At 41.9% G+C, this 25,553-nt stretch overlaps 1 protein-coding gene across 4 annotated transcripts in view; it reads right to left on the bottom strand.

The window, feature by feature from the left end:
* CACNA2D3 (calcium voltage-gated channel auxiliary subunit alpha2delta 3) overlaps positions 1-25,553 on the bottom strand; it is a 1,023,339-nt gene that overhangs the window by 214,068 nt on the left and 783,718 nt on the right. For all 4 annotated transcript variants that reach the window (XM_020970614.2, XM_020970616.2, XM_020970615.2 and 1 more), the window contains 3 exons: positions 17,261-17,344; positions 1,444-1,515; positions 1,117-1,178 (listed from right to left, as the gene is read on the bottom strand). In XM_020970614.2, the coding sequence (XP_020826273.1) occupies positions 1,117-1,178; positions 1,444-1,515; positions 17,261-17,344 (218 nt within the window). The remainder of the gene's footprint in view (positions 1-1,116; positions 1,179-1,443; positions 1,516-17,260; positions 17,345-25,553) is intronic.

The raw sequence follows: 25,553 nt of genomic DNA, 5'->3' as shown, positions 1-25,553 counted from the left end.
AACCATGTCATTCCTTTGTGACAATGCATATATCTATATCTATATCTATATCTATATCTATATCTATATCTATATCTATATCTATATCTATATCTATATCTATATCTATCTGTAGATAGATATAGATATATATTGATATATATTGATATAGATATTATATATCTATATTAATCTCTCCCCTACTGTCATTTAATTTAATAGAAATTGTCTTTTGGATTATCAAAATTAAGACCATTTTTAAAATAGCTTTCTCACTTGGAGGATCCCCTTACTAGTTCATAAGGTCCAGAAGTCAGATATTGTCTAAGATCTGAGTTCCAAATAGAACATATTAGTGATCCTTCAAAATACCCCTTATTGTAAAGAGAATGAGTTGTACTTCTCAGAGGAGGCTATCATTAATCAACATTTTCTGTTTCTTAAACACCAGCACACTAAAGATCAGAATCATAAAAGAGCTTAACTGTTCACATTTTAAGAAAAGGATACAGATCATTAGTTTATCAGAAGATGAAAATATGGGGAAGAGAGTATTTCAATTGCCAAAAAAAAAACTGTTAAAAGCATGATATTGTGCAATATAACTATGCCATTTTCACTATTATTGCTAATGGAAGCATAATGATTTTGAGTTAGTTGAGGAAAGAAAGAACAGTTCCAAAAATGAAAATAAAATAATTGTAGGGCACTAGGGAGAGATTATGCTCATAGCCACTGTGCTTAGGTTAAAGAGATAAAAAAAGAAAAGGTAACTCATTAGGTATGGAGAAGTTAGATGGTGAAGACCCCCAGGGACCCTTTGGACACTTACAATGCCTCTCCTCCCTTGTGTCCCCAGCCCCGGTATTCAATGGAATTCACCAAAACCATGTGCTCAGGAATGGGATGGAAAGCCATGGCCAAAAGAGTCAGTTGCCCTGGGATTTTGTGGACCATCTTTCCAATTCTGGACAAACCCCAGGAGCATCATGGGAAAGCCCCCTCTTTGGCTCTGTTCAGCCTTCTGACAGGCTACTTTATCATCTCTGGGTGATGAATTCAGTGGATGGCAGCAGCTTTTGTACAAACACAACTGATGGGGCTGATGAAATGGCCAGGTATCATGGTAGGCTCTACCTGAAAGGCGTGCCCCTGATGTCAGTGTAATAGTAGTCATTTGTCATCACCAAAACCCGTTTCTAGATCAAAGGAGAAAAAAAAAGTCATAGAGAAAAAAAAATAGTGTTAGCCTGCCACGTGTGTTTTCCAGAAAATAAAAACATTAAATAAATCAACACAATATGTATAAGGTTAATGGTACTCTAGGAATCTTTTTGGAGATAAATACAGACAAGAGAAAAATGTCCCCAGTAAGAGAGATTTATTCCAGATAGCAACTTCAAAGTTCATTTTGCTCAGTGGTTGGCTTTAAATGAGGCTGGAAGAATGTTTTAGAAAGTGTACCCCTTTGTCCACTGTCTTCTTGACCTCCATGGAAAATTTCCCCGTCTTCCGATTCACCATGGCATTTCTGAGCTAAAAGAAGGGAATAGATTGGCATTATTACTTCTCTCAATTATCACAGAATCCAGTCTCCTCATTGTCTGCCCTATGTTTGATGAAGGGGTCAGACTGGGGTTCACAAAAAGTAGAAAAATAACTTCAATTTGGGGCTTCAATTTGTTACAATGAAACCTTAGGAATTCTGGGTTAGCAGTGAGTCTGCTGCTCTCACACTTGTGAGCTCACAGAAATTAATATCCCACTCTTCCCCTTAATACAAGTAAGGCTTACAATCAATGACTCCCACATATAAGTTGTGGTCCTTAGGGAACCTTCCAGAAAGGCCCTGCCCATGTTGATGAGTTCCTGATTAGACCATGATAAGTAAAACTTAAGTTTTGAAACATCAAGTTCATAAAAGATGAGTTCACAAGTAAAACTGCAGTCACCAGCTACAACCCCTCATGGAGCAGGCACATTTCCAGATTCCCCCACTTGTTAGTTATCCTAAGCCTAAAAGCCTAACTACTACCATGTTACTTTGTGTTTATTTTTGTGCGTGTTACATTGTCCTCCTCACCTCCAAGTAGAATGTTCATTTTTGTTTTGTTTTGTTTTGTTTTGCTAGGCAGTGGGGTTAAGTGACTTGCCCAGGGTCACACAGCTAGTGTCAAATGTCTGAAGCTGGATTTGAGCTCCGTCCTCCTGACTCCAGGGCCAGTGCTGTATCCACTACACCACCTAGCTGCCCCAGAAGGTTAGTTTTTTGAAAGCAGAATACCTGAGTCAGGGTCAGAAAGACCAGAGTTTATATCTTGCCTCAGACACACTAGCATTGTCACCCTGGGCAACTCACCTAACTTGTCTTAGCCTGTTTCCTTATCCTTACAATGGGGTGAATAATAGCACCTAGCTCACAGGGTTGGTGTGTAGATCAAATGAGTTTATATATGGAAAGCACTTTAAACATGCTGGCCATTGTATTTATCAAAGCATGATATGAGGTAGATACCAAGTAACTCCGCACAGTGGGTGAAGGAAAGAACAGCAATGAAAGGGAAAAAAAGTCTGTTTTAACTCTTTCTTTGCTAAACGCAGATGGCCAGCTTGCTGGCCCTTCTGCGCTCACTGTCTCACATACAGGAGCTGCCCACCCACCTCTCCTGGAGGGCCCCTCAATGGATGACTCCTTCCAATAACATATGACCTTTCAAAGAATTCCAAGGAGGGCCACAGACAGGATGAAGGATGTGCAGACGGAGGCCCCAGTGGAAAACTCCTCTGCAGCACACAGCAGGCGGGAGAAAGGAGCAGGGCACTGGGGAGCCAGACAGCAGGCCTCACCCCACTTGGCCCAGCTCTCATTTGATTTTTTCCTTTTGGAGGGTCTCAGGTTCACTCTGGCCTATTGAACTGGCTCACTAAATTCTGTTCGTCAAGATCTGAGTTAACGTTCTATGTCTCTGAGAAAGGAAGCAAAAGAACACTTTCCCCCACTCTGGAGGAGGATGTATATAATAAAACATGGATTTTAATCTCTCTCTCTCTCTCTCTCTCTCTCTCTCTCTCTCTCTCTCTCTCTGTCTGTCTGTCTCTCTCTGTCTGTCTGTCTGTCTGTCTCTCTCTCTCTCTCTCTCTCTCTCTCTCTCTCTCTCTCTCTCTCTCTCCCCATATATATATGTGTGTATGTATGTGTTTACTCACACAACATAATATGGGCAATTCTGGAAATATTTTCTCATTTTAACTTTTGTGGTTTTGGACACAGAGAGCTGGTCCTAATTAACAGTCTACTTTCTAACTCTTCAGAACCACTCCATTTCTCTTTAACATGGTTTTCATTTCTCCCTCCTCCTTCCTACCCCTTCAGTTACTCAGGGTCTTCCCCTGCCACCGCCCCCATGCAAGGCGGAGAATCCCTCAAGAACCCTCCAATCTTGCCAGAGCTCACAAGATCAAGCCAATGTGGGGGCCTTGGGAAAATGAGCCCCCTAGCAGCATTGCAGCTCTCATGGGGCTCTGGGACCGGGCTGTTGTTGCCACTAAGTAGTGGGGCCTGGGGAACGGGGCTCCTGGGGCTCTCACAGTCTTGTGAGAGCCCTTGGGAGAGGGCTTCACAGTCTCATCTAGGACTGGCAGGGGAAGCCAGAGAGGCTGAGGGAGAGGCTCTGATAATCATAAGATAGACTTTATCTACCAAGGGAAAAGGGAAAAAATCATCAAAGCTAATGAATTATTCTGCAAGGTCCCACATTATCTCTAAGGCAAAGGGAAACTTTACTAAAAATTCTGAATAGGAATCTTCAGAGTCTGTGAAATGTAGGTCAGGATTTAGACTGCCCACTGGAGATGTGAACACAACACCAGGAGAAGAAGGGTTGGAGGGGGTAGGTGGGATCAATGAATCCATTGAGAAGCTTTTTTAAACAACTACTATATGTAAAGAACTCTTCTGGGTGCTGGAGACAAAAAGACAAAAAAAAACCCATGCCTGCCTTCAAGCAGCTTACAGTCTATCAAAGAAAACAGTAGTGCCCATAAAAATATATTTAAAACATAATAAGTAAGCTAAATTAAAATTCATTTGCAGGGTGAGGGTGGAGGCAGAGGAAGGACTAGCAGCTGGGGACATCAGGAGCAGTCTCATATGGGAGGTCATGTTTGAATGGAACCTTGGAGGAGGTTAGGGATTCTTAGACGTGTAGCTGAGGAGGAAGGGCATTCCAGGCAGGGGGCACAGCTTGGGCAAAATCACAGAGACCAGAGATGGAGTGTGATGTGTGAGGAATGAGAAGAAGGCCAATGTGGCTTGACCACAGAGTCCATAAAGGAGATTAAGGTGTGGAAGGCCTTAAACTCCACTGACATTTTGGTTCCCTCCCCCATTAGACTGTGAGCTCCTCAAGGGCAGGGGGCTACCTTTTGTCTTTTTTGTATCTCCAGTGCTTAGCACAGCGGCTGATGTGCAGCAGGTGTTCAAGATTTATTTGTGAACTGATTGATTGTGCACATTAGGTCATCACACAGACAGACACACGTGATTGTGCACATTAGGTCATCACACAGACAGACACACGTGATTGTGCACATTAGGTCATCACACAGACAGACACACGTGATTGTGCACATTAGGTCATCACACAGACAGACACACGTGATTGTGCACATTAGGTCATCACACAGACAGACACATGTGATTGTGCACATTAGGTCATCACACAGACAGACACATGAAGCCTGAGAGGGGAAGCGGCCCAGACCGCTTGTCCTGCTTCCATCCCAGTCCTCAGAGCTGTAATTTGGGGAGCAGCTCCTGTGGAGAAGGTGCTACCCTTTCCTACCAACTGTCAACCAACTGCCACACACAGGGAAGGCAAGCCACCAGCTAAAGCAGGAAGGTCCCGACAGAGAGGCAGGAGGCGGAGTGTGCCAGGCAAGTCAAACCACTGCCACCACCTTGACCAGCATTTCCCCTTAGGCTCTAATTGAGACAGCCTCTGAATCCAAAAGTCATGGGTACATTCGGGCTTCCAGTCCTGCCCTCTGCCATCATCCTTGGAAACCAGCTCAGTGGGGATGCAGCCTGGGGAATGCTTTTGTATGGGTTATAGCTTCATCTACTGAAGATCCAGAAAAGAAAGGTCTGGTCACCAAGGTCCTTGGCTTTATCAAATGGTCCAACCTCAGAACCAGATAAGATTTTAGCATTTGAAATGACATTAAAGAAGAGCCTTCATCATCTGCTTTGCTGCTGCACCTTAAGGACCGTGCAACCTTTCCATCAGATTGGGAGCTGAAACCTTCCTTGCGTATTGGGTCCCCTATCAGAAGGGGAACTCTTTGAGATCTGTGGCTGGCTCACTTTTCTATGTGTAACCCCAGCACTTAGAACAGAGCTTGGCACGTAGTAAGCACTTAATGAGTTCTTTATTCCTAATATGTTCTTTTTTGAAATTTCCATCTTCTCAGACTAAAACAGTCTTACTGTTGAGTGTGAGGTGATCTCAGATACTTGGAAAATTCCATGATGTCATCATGCCAAAATGTGAACAAGTCAGATCTTTTGAGTAACTTCAGGAGAAATGGTTCCAGAGAAGTATGTCAATAATGCTTGATATTGATCAGCTTTTTGAGCACAGGGTGATTACACAGAGTTTATTTACCTGCCCTTCTTCCTCTCCTGCTTTAACTTGCTGGAAAAAATGGAGATTGGAATGTGTATTAAAATGACACAGCTTTTTTGCGTGTGTGACCCCGGGCAAGTGACTCAAGCTCCCTTAGCCTCATTCTTCTCAGCTATCAACTGGGGATGATACCAATAGTGTATACCTCATGGTGTTGCTGTGAGAATAAACTAAGGAACAAATTATATAAGACATGTAAAGTTATTTGCAAAATTTAAACGCTATTGCATTCTAACTATATCTAATTATATTTTTTAAATGATGACAGTGGGGGAAAGCATTGTGATAAAAGGAATCGCCAATACTTCTCCTCTAAGCAGACTGTATCTCAGAGAGGTAGCTTTCCTTCAGCACTAGATCCTCAAGGGTTGGGAGATGCTGATGTCTTTGACAGCTCTTGCCTTCCTTCCTGACATTCTCAAATTTGCTAAATTATCTGTCTTTAACACTGCATTCTCCTTAACTTCCTTCATGGCATCAACCTTCCCTTCTTATGCCCCATGAGTACTTCTCTTCTCTTGTAGACACACACGCATCCACACAGTGAGAGAGAGAGACAGACAGACAGAGACAGAGAGACAGAGAGGTATTTAATTCCAACATATTAAAAAAATCTTTCTAATCCTGGCTTCTATTTTTAAAATATATTTAAAAGCCCCTTCTTTAATTGTATTTTTAAAATATTGAGATGAAGGTAAGAATCCCTTCATCGCTATACCAATTTATATCCACATGACTACCATTGTGAGGGTCTCTCTGTCTCTCTCTCTCCCCTTTCTTCTCCTCCCTTCCCTTCTCTCTCTTCTCTTCTCTCTCTTCCTTCTTTCCTTCCTTCTCCTCCTCCTCTTCCTCCACCTTCTCCTCCTTCTTCTTTCTCTTCCTCCTTATCTTTTCCTATTATTTTCAATTTTTATTAGATATCTCTGTATTCTTCTTCAGAAGACAAAAAAGTCCTACCAATAAGATGTTCATAAGAAAGTGATTCTGAAGGTGGTGACAGTAGCTTCAAAGGGTTTTATAACCTGTGTTAACAATTGGCATATGCATTACTTGTGTGACCTTTGGACAAATTATTTCTGATCCCTGGGCCTCTATTTTCTCATCTACATAATGAGGTGATTGAATGAGATGACACTTAAGGCCCTTTTTGCATCTCAGTCTATGCTCCTATTATCCTATGTCTTAGGCATAAATAGATTAGTTGTCATGTGAAACATGGAGAAGAAGGAGGAGAAGGAGGAGGAGGAGAAGGAGGAGGAGGGGGGGAGGAGGAGGAGGGGGAAGAGGGGGAGGAAGAGGACAGGGGGGTCAGAAGTAATTTTCAACCTACAGTCCTTGAATCTTGGATTGAATTATGGACAATATCCTGTAAAGTATTATGAAAGTGACAAATTGTGAACACAAAGGGAAGTAGTAATTACTGAAAGTTGTTACTGACTGATCATAACAGATTAAAATTAGTTTCCTTTTTGGACAGGTAGAACTGTTAATAGGCTGGAGTAAAAGAGACTTTTCAACATGGTGAAAAAAAATGGAGGGTTCTGTTAGAACCTTGCCAAAACATTTTCCTTCTCCCCAGTGACAGCCCATGGTCCTTGGCCCCCACCTCCTCAGCAGTAATGAGACTTCAACAGGGGAGGAAACTGATGCTGTCTTAGGGCAGGCACATTTTCCCCTCAATGGATGCACCCCAGGTGGCTCCTTGCTTTGTGCCCCATGTTAAAATGTTATAGTTATGTCTCTGTTAACATGGTTATCAGACATTGAGATCAAAGTAATAGTGTGGACACAATTAACCTAGATTTTAGCAAAGTGAGAATGTCTAGCATGCTGTTCTTGGGACCAGATGGAGATGGAAAGGTTAGACAATCATTTAGATATGTAACAGTACTGACCAATGACCTCAATCCATATAAGCAAGAATTAGCATGCTTTGTTGATGGAGTTCCTCACTTTGAAGAGGTTGAGGGTAACACTTCCAGGGCGAGTGTGATGACATGTAATGGAAATGCCTTGGAGGGAGGTGTGCGTCATTCACAGTCACTGTGCACCTGACTCTGACCTGCTAGCCAGCTTTGATGCCCAGCACACCAAGAAGGAATTTGCAGAACCCAGCCCAGCAGTAGTGAAGTCAGTGGCTGCTCTAGCAGTAATACCTTATTTGGATGTGAATTTGGTGCTCTCAGTACCATAACAGGCACTACATTCAGTGTGATCCCAATCTCTCTAGAGACAAAGGCGGTATAGGACACCCCCTGCGATATTGAGGGAAATGTTTGTATTTCTGATTTTTGGAGTATTTTTTAAAAAATAGCCTCTTAAAAAAACCTGAAATTAATTATTTAAATAGAATTATAGTGCTAATCATTAGCATCTAAAATGGGGAGAACACATGGGATGGGGACTTAAATTAATAATTAGGAAAAAGATATCCTTGATTCCTCAGGGGAAGTCTGAGATGATTTAGAGGGAAATGTAACTGGCCTCAGTCAGTGAGATGAGTTGAAAGTACTTAACACACTCGTGGATGGAAATTTTTCAAATGATTAGACCCAAAAAGATGAAGCCATGTGCTTGGATTGAACCTATGCTTTCATAAACAAAAAATGAAGATGACTTGACAGGGAAATAATTTGTGTGCAAAAGCTCTGGTGGTTTTTACCAAAGAAGGAGAGTAGTACAAAGTTTAATATGTATTAAACTTTTGGTAGCAAAGAACAAAAGCCAGTGTGTCGATGGAATCTTACACTGTTCTGGGGATCAGTGCTCAGAGTAAGGAAAGTGTTCATTCTACTGTGTTTTTCCCTGTCCCAACCACTTCTCAACTCTTCTACTCATTTCTGCATTCCGGGCTGCGCAGGAACTGACCTGTGAGGCCAATTGTTAAATATGCAGTGAGCATTTCCACCTCAGAAACTGAAAAATGCTACAAATCAGGGCTTGGTTGAGTGTATTTTGACTTCAAAAAGTCATAGAGAAAATGTTAAAAATGGAGCTTGAGAACTGCATAGGCTTTTCTTTTTTTCTTTTCTTTTTTTCCAAAATTTAGCAGGACACTCCTGTTGGGTCCTATATTTTTTAAAGGGTATGAGGAAGCTGAAGGATTCCAAAGTGGGTCATGAAGACAAGGGATTGGAGATGATGTAAGAATTGATGAAGGAAGCTGAGATATTTAGCAAGGATAGGAAGGGATTTAGAGAGAACATAATTGCTGTGTTGAAGTATTTAGAAAGTTACATAAAAGAAAGATTAGATTTTTTCTGCATGGTCTGAGAGAAAAGAATTAGAGATAATGGGTAGAAGCTATAGAGGGGAAGATTTGTAGTTTTTTTTAAATTTTGCTTTGTTTTGTTTTTTGGATTTTTTCTTTTAACCTTTAATAACTAAAACTATTCAAATACAGAATGGACCATATCAAGCCTTCGCAATTTTCTTTTAACTATATCTTCAAGTAGAGGCTTGAAGACCACTCACTGGCCATATTTTACAGAGAACCCTTGGATAGGTCATTTTGGGACTAGATTTCCTCTGAGTTTTATCCCACTTTGTTATTTCTTGGAATCTGTGACATTGATGTTGGAACAGTGAGAGGACTGCAAGGCATCATTGAGACTGTGTAGACACTGAGGGCTTGTCCTTTATAATTTATGATTCAGCTGCTGTTACGTCACAGTTGGGTTGTGAGGACTTCCATCATTGCTGTGGATCACACATAACCTGCCCATTCCTCCTCAGTCTGGAGATTTCCTTTCTATGGTTACTTATCAATCCTCCATACAGGTACCACAGATCCTTTCGGATTCTGCATATTTGATGGGAATAGCAGCATCACTTGGCATTTGTAGTAGTAGTCAGTCCATTTCCCTTTCCAATAAGACAGTATGTGTGGGACATACCTTATACCTCCTTCCATCAGCCACATGCCATTCCATTCCCCATGTACAGGCCTGATATTTAGAGATGGTAGTATCCCATCACACACACACACACACACACACACACACACACACACACACACACACACACACAATTATCTCCAGGAGAATAATGCTGAAATGCAGTTTGGAAGTCAAGGACACTCCCAGTCATCGAAAATGGGCACAAAATCTCCAATGATATCCAACCGAATCTCTTCCTCCTCCTGCTCAATACTGGACCCAGATCACCATCCACCTGCATTGTAGGAACATGTACTGATGGACTGACTTACAGTAATGGCCATCTAACTGTATGTCATAGTCAAGACAATAAGCAATAATTAAGTACCTACTATGTGCTGGGAGCTGTGTTTTAGAGCTGGGGAAACAAAGAAAGCAAAAATATGGTTCCTGCTCTCCAGGAGCTCCCAGTTTAATGGGAGAGAAAACAAGCGACTAACTTTATACAAACAAGGCTATATTGGGGATATTCTCAAAGAGAAGGTAATGAGCCTGGTCATACTTTTTTTTATTTAGTTGTTAGGAGTTTTTTTGTTTGTTTGTTTTTAATATTAATTCCTGGGCTGATTTCTTTTGAGAACCCATGAATTTTTTAAGAACACTTTGTTATGTGCTGCGGCTTGAGGCACTCAGCTTATTGCCATCTGGAGGACCATGCCTTCTATCCTTCAATCTGGACTCAGAGTGAAATTGTCTTCTGGTTTTACTTAACAGCAGGAATGTCAATATTGACGTGATTTACTGCCTTCAATAGGATTTCAGCAGATTTCCTTTTTTTGGCCAGGAGGTTGAGAAGTGAAAATTGCGAGGGATTCAACAGTGAGTAATTGGAGGTTTCATATGATGTGTCAAAACAAAACCAGTTATCAATGAAAAATAATCATTAGCCAATTTGGGGATCAAACGATAATCAACTCTTTTATCCATGGACAAAGGGCTTGTGTTGATAGTACCAACAGGAAAATTCATGTTTATCTAGTGCGTAAAAGCGGAGTGATTCTGCACACTTTCTGACATCTTTTCTGCCCCTTCCTCACTTTACCGTGGAAGAGAAAGGGGCTGTAAGAGACAAGGAGTTCAAAAGATGTTTCACGTTTTTCTTTGTTCCCTGGTTTGCCATGGGCAATAAGCTTGTCACTAAGGGGCTCCTAATGGCTGGGAGATGCCATCTGGGCCAGGATCCTACCCGAAGCCTCTGTAGCTTGTTAATCCTTGACAGAGCTCATGTTCCACCGGCACAGCCTTCAGAACCAAAGGCGACCGGCACACCAGGGAAATGGCTGGACGTGGGATCATTCCCAGTCCGACAAGCGGTCTCCTATAGTGACAGTGTTTACTGTGACAAAGTTTATCTTAAGTGGTAGAAGATGTGCTTGGTTATTTCTGATCTCAGCTCTCCTCCACCCTAGATGTGTACTTGGGTCAGACACTACATCTCATTGGGTTTCACACTACTCACCTCCTGGAGGGTCATGAAAAGCAAAGAGATTGTCATATATGTGAAAGTATTTCACAAGTTAAAGCACTACTGTATTTTTATTACTGATAATGATATAATATACACAATGCCTATTCACACTAATATACTTGTATATGTATATACATATATACATATACATACATATATACATATACACACATATACATATACATACACACACGCATATATATACATGTGTGTGTATATATATATATATATAGTACAATAGCACATATGTATACACACACTTGGCTGGGGCAGGAGGGAGGCAGGTGTCCTGGCACGTGTTTTGATTGGTACCAGAAAACTCCTTCCACTAATTGAGTTTGGGAATTCATCTCCTCCTTACAATCTCAGAGAGTTATTTGGACCTCTGAGAGAATAAATGATTAACTTAGAATCACATAGCTAGTATGGTTAGAGCTAGGTTGTGTACCCAATTTTTCCTGACTCTGTTACCAGCCTTCTACCTACTGTAGCATGCTGCCCCTCAGAGATCTCTCTGTCGCTGTGTATGTCTCTCTCTGTCTTTGTCTTTCTCTCCCTCTATAGTCATACTCCCACAGCCCACAATCCATGTCTGTGTGTGCACCCACATCAAAGAATTATCACAACTAGGTCCAGTTTCCCTGTTCATTCAGATTTGGTTTGGAGCTTGGGAGTATGATAGTAGCAAAAATAAGCACCTGGGCACTTTGTCAATGGGATCACAGGATCCTACATCTGGAACTGGTAGGGCCCTTAAATGAGGGAACAGGCCTGCTGGAAACAGATTTTTTAAAATTGGAGAGTCTAATTTTCAGGGACCACTGAATGGGCTAATGCCAGTTTTTCTAATGTCTGGGCCAGGACAGAGCTCAGAGAACCCATGAGAAAAGTGACTGGAATTGTTTTTTTGCCTCTTTTCCCAAATACCACCAGTTGGGGAATAATACCAGCTCCCATTTATATAGCACACTCAAAGTTTTTTTATGCATACTTTATGCACATCATCACACCCGATCTTCACAAGTGAATTTTTTTTAATCCATTGAGGAAACTCAGGCTCTGAGGGGCTGTGAGTTGACTAGGTTCACAAAGCTAGTAAGTGTCTGAGTCAGAATTCAAACTCAGTTCTTCCTGGCTTTAAGTCCAGTCAGGGCTTCATCTCTTCCATTGCTCCCCTTCTCTGGGGTCTCATCAAGTGAGAAACAACATCAGGGACCTTGGTGAGACCTCAAAAATCACCTTGGAAAAGAAATAGTCCAGAGCTAGGAGGGAGGCCGTGTGGGGACCAACTGCCTCGTGTTTCAGCTGAGAAATCTAAGGCACATATATGTGATGGGACTTTCCCAAGGTCACACAGGTTTAATATGTCAAAGCCAAGATCTGAACTCAGTTCTTATGATGTCAAGTTCAGCCCTGGAGTGTCCCAAAGAAGTGGGACAATTAAGCTTAGGTGAGCTGACCGAAGCATCAATCGAGGCATCTGATCAAAGCATGGCAGAGCTCAGTGCTAAAGGCAGTCGGCCTCGGCCCCCACCCATAACATGCTGCCTCTCTGCTTGCCACCTGGTGCAGCCTCCTTCTGGGCTGTACCTGGCCATTAGGCAATCTTTCCAAAAATTCCCAGAACCTCTGACTAATTTCTTGCTCTTGTTCACAGCGTTAAACCTGCAGAAGCTTAGCTGACCCCTTGAAGGCTGAACATAATCTGCTTATTTCAAAGTCACCAAGTTTCCAGCTGGCTGCCACCCTTCCTCTAGGTCCTTTCTGAGCCTGTTTTTCTTGAACAGGCTGCCTTCACGTAGATGCAGCTCTTGATGAATCCCTGTCAGTCACTTGGGGCGGGGGGAGATGGCGATTGCACAAAATTCTACAACATCATACTACTCATTGGTTGAGAGAGTTGACAAAGCTGAAAGCAAAATGGCCCCTTTTCCCACAGGACTCTAAGATAGGTGACTCCAGATTTCTCTGTGCAGAAAATGATACCCTTATTGGGCAGAGAACTTTCCAGGACCTAAGAGAACCAGGATGGAGGATTGAGGAAAGGGAGAGAGTAAAGACAGTGGCTGAACAGGCTTGCCACTGTGGAAGGAGGGAGCCTAATACTAGGATGTAAAAATAGATTCCAGCACGAAGCACCTGTGCTAAGTGTCCTCCTCCCCAACCAGCTGCAGCCCGGCTGTTCTGGGTGGGCTGCGTTTGGTTGGGGTGGGGGGCATAACTGAGGCATGAGATGGAGAAGTTGGAGAGGGTCCAGAGGAGAGCTACCAAAATGCTGAAAGATTTAGGAAATGCACCATGGGAAGAAAGGTTTATAGAACTCCAAAAACAGAAAAGACTGGGGCGGGATTTTAATTAGAGTCTTCAAGTAAAGGAAGGAGTATGAGTTATGGGGAGCAGCTGTTGGCAGTTTCTCCGAAGACAGAAGAAGGAAAATGCTTACATGGCAGCAGAGGGGATTAGGATTAGCTGGGAGGGGAGGCTCAGTTAGATGCCAGTGCTCACTCACTCGCCCTCCTGCCCTTCCTTCCTCCCTCCTTCTTTCTTCATTTTCTTTTGTCTTCTTCCCTTCTCTCCCTTTTCCCCCTTCCCCTTCCCTTCTTCCTTCCTTTTACAAACATACAGGGGGGTACAGAAGAATCATGGATTCTAAGGAACTGAAGTGAACATCCTCAGTTTTATATCGACATCTGTCCCCTTCTCTCCCCTCACGTGGCAGTCACGCCAATCCAATCCATCTTCCACAAAGCTACCCAAGGTGAATTCTTAAAGCCCCAATTTGCTTGTTTCAGAGCCCTATTCTGAAATCCTCAGTGGGGAGCCACTGACTCTAGGATAAAGCACAAAATCACCAGCCTGGTATCAAATGCCCTCTGAAATCTGGCTCCTCTTGCCCATTTCTCCTCTCCCTGGACTCTCTCTCCCAGCCAAACTGGCCTGCTAGCTCTTGCAGATGGGTAGTAGGCTGCTCTCTGAACAGGTGGTCTCCATGGCTGGAATCCATGACTTCTTCACCTCCACTTATCACAGTTCAATTGTCACTTGCTACAAGAGGCCTTTCATGATCCCCCAATGACTAGAGCATTCTCCCTCCCTGTTGAAATAACTCCCCTGCTTTTAAACATTTAACAAGAGAAGCTTGCTCATCCCTAGCAGGAGAAGGCCATTCAGAGCATGGAGGAGGATGCTGATCCATCCTCAACCGTTGATTCAGGTAAGCACAACTTGAAATTGTTTTGCATAACTCCAGGTTCTGGTATTTACTTCTGTATGCATGTGGCATGTACAGGGGGTTCCAACAGTCTTAGTACATCAGTATTAAAGGTTAAAACTTATAGATAGCAATTACTTAATAAATGTCTTGAATGTAATTGGATCACTTCTCACACTCTTGCTTCTTCTCTCTTGTAATCAGACATAAATGATTTTTTTTCCCATCATGGCTCACACATACATAGAAAGTTGCATGTACATCCAGCTGCCTGACAATGTATAAATGTGATCAGCATTCTAGTCACTGAAATCACCTAGGATCCTGGAATTCCTTAGTGTAAATCTCTTGAGAATAGTCTTTCACTTTAACTATCTATACCCCCCAACTCTCCCCTCCCCCTAGTTTAGCTAAGTACAAAGTCTAGCAGGTATAGTTGATCGGCCTCTTGAAGAGCAGAACACAGTGCTCAAGCCTCCTAGAAGGAGGGTAGAGGGTGTGTCCAAGTCAAATAAGTGGTAAAAGAACATTTTCTGAGAAATGGAACATTTTGATTAAAAGTAGAGATAAAGGAGTTCTGATGATTGACACACCCAACAGGAATAATGTTAGGTATCTAGATACTAAATTATCCAAGGTTTGTCAATCAGATGATCCAGGATTCTGATTAAAAGAAAATATGACCTAGAAACCAAAATGATTTTTCCAAAGTTATTAGCAATAAGAGATGTTATCTAATTAGATATAAGCGAGCCTGCACTCAGTGGATAGAAGGAATTGAGCAATAAATAATCTTCTGGAGCCGGCCCAGGAATCATGCCGCAAATACAGGAAAGAAAAATGAGAGTGCCAACTTAGTTCTAAGCAACAGACATGCTTAGAGATGCAGGGCCAGGAGCCCTTTGAGGCAAGCATAGCTAAAATTGAGTTTTTCTTCTCCATTAATTAGCACGAAAATGGACTTCAGAATGGAGAAGTCTGTTGACAATGAACATAAAAATCACCGGAAAAGAACATGGAAGTGTGCTGAGATCTCAAGCAGAATGGAAATGCAGGGAAAAGAGCAGTAAAAGAAATGGAAAATAAAATGACTACCTCATTGAAGCATTTAGCCTGATGTGCGGCCATTATAAATCTACTAGGAGTACATTAAAGGAAAGGTCAGATGTGGATGAATCAAAAGAGATAAAAAAAAAAACTATATGTTATGAACATCCAATGGAGGCAGAAGAACTCATTAAGAACCATAATGGAAGAAGGGAAGAGTATAAAGTCATGCAGACGATGTCTAAGTGCATCAAGCTGTTGGTATGAATGAAGAAGAAAATTGTTCACATCAGCCTTCCTCACCCACTCTACATTCCAGCCAAACTGACCTATGCATTTTCCCCCACATATCACATTCTTCCACCTTTGAGCCTCTGAATAGACAACCTCCTGTGCCTTCATGCTTATCTTTCTCACCTCCACCTGCTGAGCTCCCTTTATAACTCAAGACAAAAGTCATTCCATTTGAAAGGTCTTTCCCTTCTTCATTCCCTTTACTGGTAGCCATCTCTCCCACCTTACTCCCCATTACTTTGCCTTTACTTCATACATAGATACTATATATAATATTTTTAACATGGTGTTCCCTTCCTATAGAATGCATGGAATAGAATCTTCTTGAAGGCAGGAATCATTTCTTTTCTTTTCTTTGAGGTTTTTATTTGTTTTTTGGTCTTTAAATACTCATTACTAAACATAACTTTCTGCCTGGCATATAGTAGAAGCTTTTAATAAATGCTTGCACAATTTTTAATTCAATGGATTTTTTAAAGAATAAAGCTATGCCATCTAAACTCTACTCCAAATGGACCAGACACTTAGAGAGCAGGACAGCAGGTAAATGTCTAAAATGCCTACTTTAGAGGCAGGAAAAAACAGATTTATGCCAGCTCACAGAGTCCACACTTCAAAGAATTTGAAGAGACATAAAACCCTTAGGATGGATAGATGAGATCCATCCAGTATTTCTGAAAGACATGAGAAATGAATTTGGAAATCACTAATGGATGTAGTCAAAATCCCTTTAGTAAGAGAGAGATAGTATGGGTGTGGAGGGACTAGAAAGAAAGAGACACAATGAAGAAACTTAAGAAAGGGTCCAAGATACAAGTGAGAGAATGCAGGCTAGAAAACGGGACTTTGGTAGCTGAGATATGATGAGGGGAAGAAAAAAACCCCAACAACAACTAATAACAGGGACGGGGAAGGGAACATGGGAACACCTGGAAAGTTATGACTTAATTAAGGACAGTCTGCCTGGATTCGCACAAAGGCAAACCGTGTCTAACAAATCTGATTTATTGAGGAAGTAACAAAAGACTTGATAGAGGTTAAGTCACAGACATAAGGAATGCTTCTGATACAGCCTTGGAGCAAAGACTAAACCTGTGAGGTAAATAACTCTGGAGCACCAGACTAAGGTGGGGAGGAGGAGGAGGAGGGGAACACAGGAAGAGAGAGGAATGAAATGAGATCAGGCACAAAGAAAAAACAATAAATAAAAACTGACAGGGAGCTAGAGACAGTGAGATAACCTGTAAATCCAGGGCCACAGTCTAAAAATATCTTTGAGTCCTCTGTTGTGCCAGGCTCATTTGAGCTAACTAGGAAAGGTGCAGGTTTGCTGCATCCTCCTATGGGCCCCTAAAATAGTGGCAAAGCCTAAATCAGCCTTGTCAGGACTGAGGAAGACCTGCTATGGAAAGGTTAAAAGGAAACCATCAACGCCGCAGGTTTGGGAATCAGTGGTGTGCTGGGTGGCCCCTCCCCACTGAGCAATAAAAGTCAGAAGGAAGGAGAGGGCTCTTGGGTCCCCTTTCTGACGAGGGCAACTGGGTGGGCTCCAGAGCAGACTCCCAAAACATTGGCCAGGTACGGTAGTGGGAACCAGCCAAGGTTCCTGACAAGAGACTTCAAACAAATCACTTACCACATCATCTCGGTCTTCCCATTCCACTTCAGAAAGGTCGACGCTACTATAGTTGGGTTTCCTCCGCTTCTTTCCCTCTTCATACTAGCAGCAGGAGGGGAAGAAAGGAAAGAAAAAACATATTGGATAAAGACATAGCTAGTGATGCCAGCATTTTTTTCTACTCCTAGATATTCTTTTATGATTGGAACTCAGGAGGAAATGGATTGGTAAGGAGCAAAGGAGGGCTGTTGATACTTTGTGTATTACTGCTATTGGAGTAGAACCCAGCACACACACACACACACACACACACACACACACACACAGATGGATAGATAGATAGACAGACAGATAGATGGATGGATGGAGAGAGAGAGAGAGAGAGAGAGAGATGGATGGACAGACAGACAGACAGACAGACAGACAGATAGATAGATAGATAGATAGATAGATAGATAGATAGATAGATAGATAGATAGATAGATGGATGGATAGATAGATGGATTTTCATATTTTCTCTCCAAATTCTAGCTAGAAGGGAAAGCTTTGCCTATTAAGGAGAATTCTCTTCTCTCCCCCGCCTCAATACCTTGAAAATCCAACTCCTCTATAAGAAGTTATGGAATCACACAAAGATGTAATTATTTCGTATAGGAGGCATTATAGATAATGTAGTAGCCTTGGAGTCAGAAAGATTTGTCAAACTCTTCTAGAGAAACATTAGCCATGTGACCCTGGCCATATCATTTAAATATGCTGCACCCTATTTTACTTATCAATAAAACAGGGATAATAATGTCACCTACCTCATGATGTCATTGTGACAGAGACAAATGAGATAACATAAAAGCACTTTGCAAACCTTCAAGTGCCATATTGATATTAACTCATATCTCTACTCCTCACTCTTGGCAGTTTTCCAGTTTCCTACCCAACTGTCCCTGGCTAGAAGGATAACAGTAGATCTCAAGATTTCCACAGAGACACTAAAGTTGCCCCTGTCATCAGGCCAAAGATGTCTTCTTCTAAGACATTGTTTGAGCAGAGTAGTGATGGTTTGGGCCTTGGGACTCACAGGTACTCCAATTGGACAATGACATTTTATGAGCAAAAAGGAAACATTTATGAATCATACTAGATTTGTGTCTCTGTGTGTGCCCACATGACTAAATAATCCTGAAGTCAGGGGGCCCTGTGATTCTGCCATCTTCAATAAGTAACTCTCCTGGGTTTCACTGCACTGAATGTGGGGGTGTTTATATGGTAGGAAATTCTGCCCTCTACTGAACACTTGGGAGAAATCACCATGTAATTTAAAAACAAAACATGAGATAGGGTGGGAACATGTTGAAATAAGATTTCCATGCTTTATTGTGGAAACATTACTCATGTTTTCATTAAATTAATAAGGTGATAAATTGCTTAGTCCTGGTTTAAGGCTGATTTAGCCTAGTGCAAGCCCCTACATCTCTCTGGGCCTCAGTTTTCTCATCTGTAAAATGATATAATAGAACTAGATGACTTCTAAGGTCCCTGCTAGTTCTGAATTTATGAATCAGTGCAAAGCAGAACATTGGAGGTCAGGGTAATGAGTCACACTGGTAAATCTGGAACAGAGTATAGTAATAATGTCCTGACATAGATCACTGCATTTTGTAAAGCTCTTTACATCCAGGGCTTTATCTGGGCCTCATGGCAGCCCTATGAGGCTGGGATAAGGGGAAATATTAGCTCTACAATTTAGGCATCTTTGCTTCACTGATGATGCCCAAGGTCAGACAGCTAGTAAGTGTCTGGAATAAAATTCAAACCCAGGCCTCCTGAGATCAGGTCTAGTGTTCTATGCCCTATGATATACCCATTTTCTCAGGCTGGCTCAGATGTTGCTAGGCTGCTTCTTCCACAAGAAACATCACCCTCAGGATTTCATGCTATATTGTGAGAGACCTTACTGGCCCCTATTTAATCCTTACTGAAGGAGTGGGACTAGGTCATCTCATAGTCAACCAGGATTTGACTTGATCTTTGGCTTTCTAGCAGCAGAAGGGTGGTCTCTTTTGGGTCATCAGATGCACTCCAGACAAGGAAAGAAAACAGATCTCCCAGAAGCTATGGTCATCCAGAGCAGATTGGCCATGAGGACTGGGCAGAGGGACTTATGGGACAATAACAGCCTAAGCTTCCATGTGAGTTGGGAGCCAAGACAGGAACAGACACAAGACCAGGAGAACTAGAAGTCAAGGCCACCTTTGGATGAGAGTATCCTACCCTAAGAAGGACTGATTGGAGGCAAGAATACACTAAGACTGAAGACTGACCCAGAGACAAACTAAAAGAACTTAGACATGAGTTTTTGCGTGCTGATTTCTCCCACAAAGTACAGTGGAAAAAGTGATGGCTTTGGAGCCAGACAACCTGAGTTCAAAGCACAGTGTTACAATCTGACCTGTGTGAAATTAGGAAAATTGCTTACTTTCTCTGGGACTTAGTTTTCTAACCTCAGCTTTTTTTTTTTCTTTTTTGGTAAGCGGTGCAGTAGATTAGCTGAATTACAGAATCCTTTCCAGCTGTAAGTCAATGATCCCTTCAGCCTAGCTAGTTCCAACAGATTAAAGGGTCACGCAGTCCAGCCCTCTGACTTCTAGCAAGATTGTACCTAAGTTCATTCAACAAACATTTACTCAATGCTTGATAGTAGCAAAATGCTATGTTGGATAGTGCCAAGAACATGGAGGCATGAAAGGCATGGTGCCTGTCCTCAAGGGACTCTCAAGCTACTAGGGAAGATAAGGCACATGTGTTACACCTGCTTTTCAGTAAGTACTTCAAGAATCTCTGACTTCATTTATGGGGTTATGCTTGCCTCCCATTCAGGTTGTGACTCCCTTCACTCCTGACTAAATGTCCCCCATGGGACATTCTCCCCCCTCAGGGGGGAGAAAAGAAAAGTAGGATAAACTGAGCCTGGAAATGTCACATGTTGGCAAGGCTTCTGGGATGAACCTCTTAGAATACTGCTCGCCCAAAAGTAAGTGGTTAGAGCATTGGACTGGAAATCAGGAAGACTGGAGTTTGAACCCTGCCTCAGGGGCTTACGATCTGTGTGACCTTGACCAAATTCCTTCAACTATCTTAGCCTCAGTTTCCTTATTTACAAAATGAACTCAATGACCTATGAGAGTCTTTTCAGCTCTAAGTCTATGAAGTCACTAAGTTCTTTGGGCTTTAGTTCTCCTGTCTTTAAAATGAGGGCGTTGGGGTTGAAGGCCTCTAACATCCCTTCCAAAACTAAATCTATATTTCTTTAATCTCATAATCCTGAATAAAAGGTATTAGGACACCACTCAAACTCTTTCCTCATCAATAGAATCTAGCAAGGCTGAACCTGGTGCATATAGAGTTTCATACCTTAAAACCATGTCTTCATTTTCAAACCATGATAAGAAATTAGAGGAAGCCAGCAGTGGGAGCCCACATACAAATAATCATAATTCCTTGCTTCAATGAACAATTATTGAGTAGCAACTGTGTGCCTGGCACTGTGCTCAGTACTAGGGAAGATGGATTAGAGCTGAGCTCTCTGCTCAAGTAGATGGATACAACATACACAAATTGCTACCATGCAAAGTAGAGTATGATGACAATTTCAATGAACTTAAACCAACTTTTAATATAAGTTCATAAAAGGGAGCTACTCTTTCCAGCTGGGAGAATCAGTTAAGGTGCTGTGAAACAGGCGGCTATAAGCTAATCTGATCTGGGAAAGGAAGAGAAGGGAAGGGAAGGAAAAGTACAAAGCACTTATAAAGCACCTATTATGTTCCAGGCATGGTGCTAAGTGCTTTACAAATATTATTTCATTTGATCTCAGAGCAAATTTATGAGTTAGATGCATTCTTGAAGGATGGATAAGAATTATGTAGAGCTAGGGGAAGGATGCACACAATACCCCAAACCATAGAACTTCAGAGTTGTTAGAGACCCTGTTGGGCATCTCATCCTTTTATAAGAGACTCAACAATTGGCCATCTAGCCTTTGCATGAAAGCCTCCAATGAGAGGGAGGCCACTACAGCCCAAGCAAGCATGTTCCATGTTGCTCGGTTCGGATTGTCAGGAATTTTTTCATACCTCAAGGCTAAATTTGCTGAAACTTGTATGCAAGGTGGAGGAAATACAATGGAGATGGAAAAATTGAGGAGTCATGCTCAAGGAAAAGGTTCTAATGCAATATAGCCATAAGTGGTGACTTTGGTCTGATCGTAGTTTAGATGGTGTAGCTATAATTTTTAGTAATTAAATTCAGGGGGGAGAAAAGAAAAGTAGGATAAACTGAGCCTGGAAACGTACCTTGGAACCAAATCAAGATATGACTTGAAAATTAGGGAAAAAAAAGGAATTGGACTCCATTCATTAGATAATAGGGAGTGATTGAAGGATTTGGGGCCACAGAGAGGCAAGATCACAGCTAGGTTCTCTATCTTCACTGTCTTTATTTCTTACTGGAATTAGCCTTCCTAGGGAGACTTTTTTTTTTTCTGTAATGAGTACTATGGATTGCAGAGAGACAATAAAGGAGACAAGGAGACCAAGTTAGTGGCTTTCATAGCATTCCAGGTAAGAGCTAATGAGGGTGTGAACTAGAGTGGGATTCCTGTGAATGAAGTGGGAGGAAACAAAGGAACATTTCATAAGTAAAAATGAAAGCGCTCAACATTTGAAGATAAGGAAGAAGCAATAGTCAAAGATACTTAGGAAATTTCCAAGCCTGGCATCAAACAAGGAGGTGGTACTTTCTCTTTTAGGTAGCTTGAGTTGAGATGATGGTGGAAACTTTCCAGTCAGATTGTATTCTAGCAATAGGAGAGTGGTTGTGTCTAGATACAGAGATTTGAGTCACTCCAACAGCGGTCAGAGTTCAAATAGTGGTACTGGATCAAAGAATCCCCCAAGGATCTTACAGTGCAGAAAGGGGATAAGAAAAAAAAAACCCTGGCAATGTCAATATTTGAAGGGCAGGAGGACAAAGACACAGTCAGTGGAGTCAAAGGAGGATTTTTCCAAGAGGCAGAAAGAGGACCATGAGAAAACTGCTATGAAAGCCTAACTATGAGAGGAATGCAAAAAGGAAATGTAGCAAACGCATCAAAACAAAAAAGAACAGAAATCAAGAAAAGCCCTTTACATTTAATTGAGTGTCACTGGGGTCCTTTAAGAGACTAATGCCCAGCCTGACCAAAGAAGAAAATCAGTGGGGTATCAAAGAAATGGCAATATCATGTGGAGATCACTGGTTTTGGGATGAGTCTGGCTATGAAGGAAGGCAAGGTTCAGGGAGGGGGTATGGAAATTTCATTGAAGGAAGATGTTTCAAAGATAGAAGAGACCTCAACCTCTTTTTTGGGGTAAGGATCAGTGGAAAGAAAGGGAATGTCTAAGAGAAAAGGGGGTCATGAGATGATAGATTTAAAGTCTGAAGGGACCTTAGAGGACAAAGGGTCTTCACAAACTCCTCATTTTATGTATGAGGAAAATAAGGCAGGGAGATTACAATGATTTGCTTAGGTTCACACAGCTTTTATCTGAGGGGGATTTTGAACCCAGGTCTTCCTAACTCCAAGTACTGCTTTATCTGCTGGGATACAATCAAAAATTGATGGAGCGAGGTCCAAGAGAAATGTGGAGGGGGAAATGGGATAAAGGACATCAATAGTGGAGAGATAGAATAAACGAAGAAAGAAGACCATTGTTTCCTCTGAGCCAGAAGAGTACTAGGAGAGGAAGACTGAAGAGAGGGAAACACTATGCAGCAGAGAAGAAAAAGTAAAATCATAATCTCTACAATTCTTCATATCAGCTCCCTACAATGAGGTATTTATTTACCCCATTTTGCAGATGATGAAACTGAGGCTAAGCAACACAAAGAAAACTGCCTAAGCTAAGGCAATGTTGAAGGGGAAGAACTCTGACTTGAGCCTCACGTCTTCGCTTTTTGATCTTGGTGTTCTTCTGTTCCAGTCTTTGCTGTTTGCCAAGCTTTCCACTACATGGCCACCATGTGCAGGTTAAATTTGGCTGCTAGGCTACCTGCTGAGAGAGAGGAGGAGCCAAGTGGGGCTCAGAACTTGATTGAAGGTGAGAAAATGAGATGGCTTCTAAAAAATGAAGACGTTTTCTAAAGAAAAATTACTGAGCTTCAGGGAATGCCTATCTGAGAGGAGATGGTGCAAATCTGAAGCATATTCCATCAGCCCAACAACAAAAGTGAACATCCACGGAGGAAATGGAGCCAGCGGCCAGGATGGGATTTAGGTGTAGGAAGCCAGAAGTGGATAGCTTAGCTGGGAGGTTGAGGAGGAGCCTAGGGAGAAAAGCTCAATCAACAGACTTGACTAGGACGTGAGAGAGGAACAAGGAAGGTGAGGTAGTTACATTCAAGGAAAAGATATGTGTCAACTCAAGGATCTGGATGTGGAGAAGTTGAGTTATCAGTCAATCGACCAATCAACAAGCATTTAATATGCCCCAACTGTGTGCCAGGCACTGTGTTAGGCAAAGGAGAAATGAAACAATCCCTATTCTTTTTTATTTTGGTTAGGCAATAGGGGTTAAGTGACTTGCCCAGGGTCACACAGCTAGTGAGTGTCAAGTGTTTAGTCTGAGACCAGATTTGAATGCAGGTCCTCTTGACTTCAGGGCTGGTGCTCTATCCACTGGGAACAATCCCTATTCTTAAGGAGTTTTTCTATCAGAGGAGACAGCAAATGCATGGGTAAGTATATACAGAACTAATAGTTAATCACAGCAATAAGACTAATATTCAAATAGCATTTTGAGGTTTGCAAAGCACTTTGAAAAAGTCCTGTTTGATACTCATGACAGACCTTTGAAATAGGTGCTATTATCGTGCCCATTTTACATAAACAGAAAATATACAAAATTGCAATATTGGGCCAATCACTTCAGCACCATAAGCCTCTATTTGCTTTATTAAATAAAGCAATTGGACTGGATGACCTCTGAGGCCTCATCCAGGCTGAGTTCTAAGATTCTCCGGCAGTTAGAATCATCTCCATCAGTTGTGAAGTTCATATTGCTAGCCCATCCTTGCATCTGACCTAGAATGGCCAAACAAGGGATCAGGAGATGTATATAATCATATTTCTTATCAAACTTCACTCTGAAATCCTCTTTCAGACACTCTAAGGGTCTGAACATGACTTGGAATTCCACAGAAAGAATGAGGTCACTCTTGATGTTTGTGGACCCCTCATCCTCCTCCAGTACTTCCCTTTCCTAGCAATATACACAGCAAAATAAATGTCTTTAGAGGGAAAAAGAGACAGATCTGGGAAAGAAAACTAGTGCATGAAGAAGAGAGGTCCAAAGAGTCACGCAGTAGAGAAATCTAATGTGAATGTTATGTCAAAACCCTGGGTAAGAAGGAAGGCAGATGAGAGAAAGGGGCATGTTGAGGCGATAGACTTTTCCTCCCTTGAAAAAGTCCTAATGTTCTTATTAATTAGTGTTTTTAAGTGTCTCAAAGATGAAAAGTTCTAGGTACACCCTTAGTATTATTATAAAACCCTTTTGATCACTTTAAAACTAAAATAGCTTGGGGATTAAAAAAATAGCAACAATTAACATCCAGCTTTGAAAAACAGGATGACCTTTATCTTAATCAGTGTCCTCTTAAAGGTGGGGTCTTATTATTTGAGTTGTGGAGGTTCATAAACAATGGGGGTGGAAAGTTGGTTGTAAGCCAGGGTGAGGTCCCAATCACGTTCTGGGAGGCTGACTTGGTAATCGGTTTAGTTGAAGAAACACAACTATTGTTTTTTACTTTTTTTTAACAACCAGGCCTCTTTGTATATTGGGGTCTTATAGCCCCTGGATTCCCAGAGTTTCCTGGTCCAAGAATACACTCATAAGAGCAAAAGTTTAGACCATGCAACATCTACTTGTTTACCAAAAGTCACTTCCTCTCCCCAAGGGAGTCTTGTAGGGAAGGTGTAAGATTGAAGACTTTAACCCAGGAATTCCTCAGTAATAGTTGACATAGATATTCATTTTGGATTTCTGGGCCATTGTAACTAATGCTCAGATTCTGCCATTCCATGAACTTTCTAGTTGCAACTTAAAGAAAGGCCACTGGTGCAAGCATGCCACTCAGTGGGAGGCATGCAACCTTAATGACCAAGGAGGAACAGGACTCTGGCGAGGTGGTAGAGGCAGAGCACATAGGGGTAGGTAAGGACAGGATGCAGCTTTCTGCTTAGCTAAGTCAAGAAAGACTTATTTTGAGTCATCTG

The sequence above is a fragment of the Phascolarctos cinereus genome, unplaced genomic scaffold (genome assembly GCF_003287225.1).
Source record: "Phascolarctos cinereus isolate Bilbo 61053 unplaced genomic scaffold, phaCin_HiC Scaffold_4;HRSCAF=312, whole genome shotgun sequence".
In the NCBI taxonomy this organism is placed as follows: Eukaryota; Metazoa; Chordata; class Mammalia; order Diprotodontia; family Phascolarctidae; genus Phascolarctos; species Phascolarctos cinereus.
This window is presented reverse-complemented; position numbering and strand designations above follow the sequence as displayed.